Source organism: Leopardus geoffroyi, chromosome D3 (assembly GCF_018350155.1).
Source record: "Leopardus geoffroyi isolate Oge1 chromosome D3, O.geoffroyi_Oge1_pat1.0, whole genome shotgun sequence".
Taxonomy (NCBI): domain Eukaryota; kingdom Metazoa; phylum Chordata; class Mammalia; order Carnivora; family Felidae; genus Leopardus; species Leopardus geoffroyi.
In genome coordinates, this window is record NC_059339.1 from 68,633,414 (window position 1) to 68,639,804 (window position 6,391).

The following is a 6,391-nucleotide window of genomic DNA, read 5'->3' on the forward strand; positions in this document are numbered from 1 at the left end:
CCCCTTACAGAGCAAACCTCATGAAAGAATTCTGGGTCCTGATGCCAAAAGCCCAGTCAAGTTACATTCTTTGAGAAAACAGAGCTTGGGAATTTCAGTTAGCGTTTGTTACAAATACAGAGAGCCGGTTATCTCCTCATTAATGACCATTTATCTGGTGTTTTGTAAATCGAAAGCAAAATATCACATGCTTTGCAGGCCACTTATTAGACAGGCACCGGGCAGGCAGCAACGCCTCCCGACTTCAGGGAGCGGCGGAGTCCCGGGGGGGCTGGCTGCAGAACACGGGCTTTGGTTACACCGTTCATTAAAGTATTTAATTTATGACAACGCCCCAGCAAAACTTTTAATTAGTGGGGGGAAAGGCCCAACAGCCAAAACTCATGAGGCGGAAGGACTTGTGAATTCCAAGACAGAAATGGGGCCCAACCCTTCACTTCTCCTTCTCCCAGAACCTTGGCAAAAGAAAGATGTCACAAGGGTTGCATTTTTCAGGCATCAGTATACAGGCCTGAAGACCGAGGTTAACAATCCGTACTCCTCAGCTAGGGCATCTCCCGCTGCTTTAAGAAGGCGCTCTGGGACAGTGGGGCCCATCCCTGGAGGCACTCCCAAAGCCCCGTTCTGCTGACCCCTGTGCCCCGTGGCACTGTTACCTCCACAGGATGAGCCCCTGCACTGCCAGCTAGAAGCTGAATACAGACAACCGCAACAGGGCTGGTGCCAGTCTCAAATGGGCTTTTGCTCTGGCCCTGGGCCATCTAGGGACAAAGCAACAGGCAGGCAGAGTTATGCTAAAAACCTGCATGGTCCCGAGCTCGAATTCTGAGAAAACGCGGGCCAGAGCTGACTAGCAGGTGTCAGAAGCACAGAACACTCAGCAGGACGCTGTTGCCTTTACTTCTCAGATTTTCTAAGCTCTTACTTCAAACCAAGACCTGCTCTGCACCTTTGAAAGGGGCTTCCCTCTGTCATCAAATTATCCACTCTTCTCACTGATTCTTCTGGCACTCACAAAACTCTCCGAATTCTCCCATCAACCTGTCCTATTTGGCTCTCAAGACACTTCTTCGTGGATCAAATTCCACATGTTAAAGCTGAGCCAATTTGGTTACAGAGTGAAAATACACAAAAAAGGAACAAAAACATCTTTGCAAAAAAGAAAATCATAGTAGATAGATAGATCTACACACACACACACACACACACACACACACCCCCTCTCCAGCCACAACAAAAACAGAAAAATCCACCAAATTTCCAACAGAGGAAACCCAGAACCACCTCGGGGCAAGCCCAGCGCCTCCCCAAAGCCGCTGCCTAGACATAAAAATCCGCGTTCTAGAGGCTCCATTTCTAACTTGAGATAGGAAGGGTATTTTTAAAATCATCTACTCACCAGTTGGTTTGAGAAAATCCATCGGGTATCTGGAGTAAGGAGGAGGGGGAGACTCTGGAATTAAAAAAGTAAGAGAAAATAAAGGCCGAGCCATGAGAAAGAGAGATAGAAACTTATGATAACAGAGACATTCTTTTAGCCCAACTGTTTGTCTTAGCTGTGGGGGTTGGAGGCAGGGCCGCGAGGCGGTGATTGCCTTGATATTTAGCTGTCAGATAAACAAAAGAGGCCGCCTGGCGCCAGCCTCGGCGCTCAGCTCCTCCACGTCTGCAGCCGCCGCCGCCGCCGCCGCGCTCCGCCGGCCCGGCTGGAAACCACCGGCTCGGGCCGCGCACTTCACAGTTCACGGGGCGGGGAGCGACAAAGCCCCCTCCCCGCCCCCGCCCCCGCCCCCCAGGGGCGCAATTCACCCCGCCCGCCCCCCTCCCGCCGCACCGCTGCACGCCCGCGCAGAAACTCGGGGATCCCCATTCCCAGCCCACCCGGGAGACGCGCCCCAAGTGCGCTGGTGAACTTGGGAGGATCTGTGGGCGCCCGAGGTACATCTCCCGCTGTGCACAGAGACGTGGAGAAACGGGAAGCAACAGAGGAGGCTGGGAGGAAAAATAGGGAGGCTGGGGTCTCAGAGGCGAAGCCCAGGCCCTGGCGCAATAAAAGGGCAGCAAAGGCACAGAGGCGCTGGGGGCAGACCATCCTACAGTCCACTGTGTGCTTTACTGAAAGAAAGGAAAAAGTTGGGGACACCCAACTTCTGATCGCTTGTTCTTTTCCATTCTGGCTGGCTGGCTTGAGAGCGGGTATCCAGTCCTGCCTCCCATCCTAACCTTCTTTGCCCCAAGACCCCAGAGCTGCGGGGCCGGGGAGTATCCCGACCTGACTGTCCTTATTTACTAAAGGAGCAGAGACTTTCCAGCCTCTACAACTCGCTTCTCCCAACCTTCCTCGGCGGGCCTGGCCCGAATCCAACTCGGCCACACACCTCAGTGCTTTTCCGGGTGCAGGGGAGGCGTGACCCCCACTTCTCTCTGCACCGCCTAGCTGCTGTGGAAATGAAGGCATTTAAATTTTGAGCCGCGTGTCTGTGGAGTGCGTGCACAAGCTGTGCCCACAGCCCACCTCGGGGCAGCAGAGGAGAAAAAACTGGAAGGGAACCCCCAGGGAATGCCCTTGCAGATTCCCCTTGTCCTTTCTCTACTTTTGTCCCTAAAGGCTCTTCCCAGGAGGGGATGTACACCCCCCCCCCCTCCGGAGAGGTGGCGGCTGCACACACATACACACACAGCCCGGCAGAGTGGGGGTTCTTCTACCACTTGCGCGCCAGGGGGAGGAGGCAAGAGGGTGGGCGCAGAATAACTTCTTACCTAGTTCGCAGAGTCGGCTAAGGTGATGGGGGTTGCAGCACACCAGCTCGGGGTTGATCTTCCCGTAAGATTCACAGCAACACAGCCTCTTGACTTCCGAGGAATGCCTGAGATCCGGCCACCTGAACACTTTGCACAGCAGGAGGGGGAGCGAGTAGGACGAGGGCGGCTGCGCGGGCTGCGAGCCGGCGGGCGCCCCCAGGCCCAGCCTGCAGTCCAGGCGACCGGGCAGCAGGAGGCACGCGGTGCGCGTACCGCCGCGGGACTCCACGGCCTGGAGCAGCAGCTCCAACTGCCGTTCCTTCAGTTTCTTGAGCACCGAGTGCGTGAGCGCCTTCAGATCCGCCTCGGCGCCCCCGGCCGCGCCGGCGCCCGTGGCTGGGGGGTGGGGATGGTGGTGACCTTTGGCACCTCTGACCGCCTTGCCCAGGCAGCAGCCAGCCCTGCCCGCGCCGCCGCCACCGGCCCCATGCGCCCGGCCGTCCGTCGCCCCTTCTCCCCGCAGCTCGCCTCCTCCTCCGCCTCCCCCCGCGCCCTCCTCCTCGTCCTCGCCGCCGGGCGCACGGCTCCTCCAGAGACGCCGGACGAGCGCAGATCGTTTGGTCCTGAACATGCGGGGCGAGGAGGCGAGGAGAAAAGTCGTTTGCCGGCTAAGGAGCGAACATGACCTCCGCACACCATGAAGAAGTCGGGCGCCGAGTTGGGGCAGCAGGCGCAGGCGACAGCAGCAGCAGCAGGGGCCCGGGCAGGAGCGGCGGCGGCCCGAGGGGCGCTCCGTGGCATGCGCCAGTCTCCCGGAGGCCGGGGCGCGCGCGGGGGCCCGGGGGCGCCCGCCGGGGCTCGGGGGCCTGCGCTCTGGCTGCCCCACCCCGCGCGGCCCGCGCCGAGCGCGGCTCTCGGGCCCCGGCGCACCCCGGAGGAACGCGGCCGCCGCTTCCCTGGGGGCGGCGAAGCCTGCCCCGGTCGGCGCCTCCCAAAAAAGAGGCCCCCCCGCAGCGGCTCCCGAGTGTCGGGCTCGCCAGCCTCGGCTTCCTACATGGAAGATCCGCGGGGGCAAAAAACGAAAAGGCTTTCGGCTGGGCTGCTGGAGGGAGGAAAAAGCCTCTCTCCCCCTTGCTAAGCAACTTAATTTGGGGGTGGGGAGAAACAGGCAATTAAAAAAAAAAAAAAAGCAGGCACGCGATTTATTTTTTTCCTCTATATCCTTAGTAACCGGATCTCCTCGAATTCCGTGCACACGAAGACTCGGAGGAGGGGGCCGAGTGGACTTCACCCCACATGAGATGTCTGGCGAAATGAGAAGGCTCTCAAAAAAATCTAAGAACCAAATATGCAAAGCCCAAAATGAAAAACACCACCTCCTCGCACCCCCGGAGGTCTGGGGGCGTCCGGCTGGAGCTGGGGTTTAAAAAAAGAAAATGTTTACAAAGTAGAACAAGACGTTTGAGGGGTGGAAAAAAAAAAAACGTATCCACGAGTTACATCCCCTTTTTTCCTTGCAGAGCCCCGCTGGTCTTCCTTTCCTTTTCTTCTGCCAAGGGAAAAAAAAAAAATCGTATATTTTTTTAATCCACAGAAAGCTCTGGCTAGGCTGCTTCAATCCTCGGCATCTGCGTGTTTGGGGGGAGTCTGGTCTTTCCTCCTGCGCTCCCGGGGGCCCCGGTCCTCGGCGGGGACTTCCTCGGGGCTGGCGGGGGCGCAGGGGCAGAAGATGCTGCGGCGGCGGCTGCGCCCGGCGGGGCTGACAGCGCGGGGGAGGGCGGCGCGGCGGCGGCGGCGGCGGCGGCGGCGGCGGGCCCCTGGCGGGTCGCGCGCTCTCGCCCTCCTGGGCGCAAGCTGCTCACTAATGCGGGGGCCGCCGGCGCCCCCTCCCCTGGCCGCGGCTGGCCGCCTGGACTCCCCGTAGGAGCTGCTCGCCCCGACCCGGCTGCGGCGGCAAGGAGGCCCGGGTGTCCTCACGCCGCCTCCTCCACCGAGACTCTCCTCGTCGCGCCCGGGAGCCTCCTTGTCCCCCGTCCGCCCTCTCCTGGCGCTCGGGTCCTTCTGCCGCCGCCGGGGGCTCGCCGCGCCTCACTCAGGGTCTCCGGGGCCGGACTCTCGGCAGCTCGGCGCCGGCGGGCTGGCTCTGTCTCCGGCAGCTCTCTCCCGCGCGGCGAGCGGACCGAGCACGGCGCCCGGCTGGCTCGGCTGGCGCGGCTCGGGGACAGGCTGCTCCGTGCGCCGAGCGAGTGAGCGAGTGTGCCCGCGGCTCGCCGCCTCCCGCAAGGCCTCCCGCCCCCGCCCCCTTCCCTCCCCCTTCCTCCCCCTTCGCTCCCCCGCCCCCAGCCGCCGCCGCCGCCGCCGCCTCCTCCCCGCCCCCCGCTCCCCCCCCTCGGGCCCTCTGCTCTGCTGGTTCCACTGCGCAGTGGCGCGCCCGGCTCCGGCCTCGTCACGTGGCCGTCTAGACACCCTGTCGCTTTAAAAAAAAAAAAAAAAGCGATTGTGTTTCGCAAACAACAGATCGGGTTTCTAAAAGCTATTTCTCCCCCACACACACACCCCCGCCACCGCCACCCCCTCCCCGGTCTGCAGAAGGGGTACCACTCGGGGGGTGGGGGTGCGGGTAAAGGTGGGGAGCTGAGGAGCTCCCATAATCGACGGAGACCTGGCCGGATCAGAGGAGAAATGGGAAAACCCAAAAGCACCGAGCGGGCTTCGCCGGAGGGTTTTCAAGCGGAACGAACCGGTCGGCAGCCCGATTTAGACGCAGCCGGGGGAGCTTCGCAGCGGCTGTCCCGCGCGCGCTCGCCCTAGCGCTTCATTCATTCGTTTTGTTTTAAAGGCCCTGGCGGCGGATCCCCTGGCCGCGCTGGAGGGAAGGGGGAGGAGAGCGCTGTCTCCGTTTTAAAAGACATTTACACCGGACTGGACCGCGGCCCTGGGAAGTGTGCGCTGGAGGGAACAGCCGGGCCGCCGAGGGCGGGGAGGCGGCGCGAATGTGACCTCAGCGGCGGCCGCGCGCTCCCTCCCGCCCTCTCCCGCTCCGGGCTCGGGTTTCTAGGACTGCCTGGAGAAGTGTGTCTTGTGCACAGCTCTGGAATGCATTTGGCCGGCTGACGAGCTGCGAGGGGCAGCATCCAGGCGGGAGAAGGGGCGGGGGCGAGGTGGGGGGTGGCTCTCCGGCCCCGCCGCCGGCAGGTTTCCTCCGGAGCCCGGAAGACCTCCGGCACCCCGCCTCCCGGCGCGGGAAGGTTACCTTTCCGAGCAGACCTGCCTAGGGCATGCATATGCATGCACGGCCTGTTTCTGCGCCCTTCTCGGCTCCGTAGCGTTCAAGGTGCTCAGGGTCATAGAGTTTAGCCCCTGACCCCAGGTTCGGGAGAAGCAGAGACCCAGCTAGCAGATTACGGCAAGGAAATGGGGTAAGGCCTTGGTAGGGCACACGACCAGAATGCGTTTATTTCGTGAAAACTGATGGTACTGAGAAAAGAAATGATTTAAATATATACGCATCACTATTGACGAGGCCACTAGTTGGCATGGTGATCTAACCTCACAGATTATTCAGTGAAATAAAAAAGATTTTTTTTAAGGGATTTACAATTGTGATATCAGGACAACAGTGAACCTCATTGGGGATGAGATGAACGAC

General features: G+C 60.7%; 1 protein-coding gene across 2 annotated transcripts in view; it reads right to left on the reverse strand.

Annotated features, from left to right (window-relative positions):
* The window catches only part of SMAD7 (SMAD family member 7), a 31,107-nt gene extending 26,133 nt beyond the window's left edge, over window positions 1–4,974 (reverse strand). Inside the window, exons 1-2 of one of the 2 annotated variants that reach the window (XM_045457024.1) lie at window positions 2,761–4,974; window positions 1,400–1,453 (exon numbers count right to left, since the gene is read on the reverse strand). In XM_045457024.1, coding sequence (XP_045312980.1) covers window positions 1,400–1,453; window positions 2,761–3,373 — 667 coding nt within the window. In that variant the 5' untranslated portion in view covers window positions 3,374–4,974. The remainder of the gene's footprint in view (window positions 1–1,399; window positions 1,454–2,760) is intronic. The other variant, XM_045457023.1, reaches the window with a different exon arrangement.
* Window positions 4,975–6,391: the final 1,417 nt, after the last annotated feature.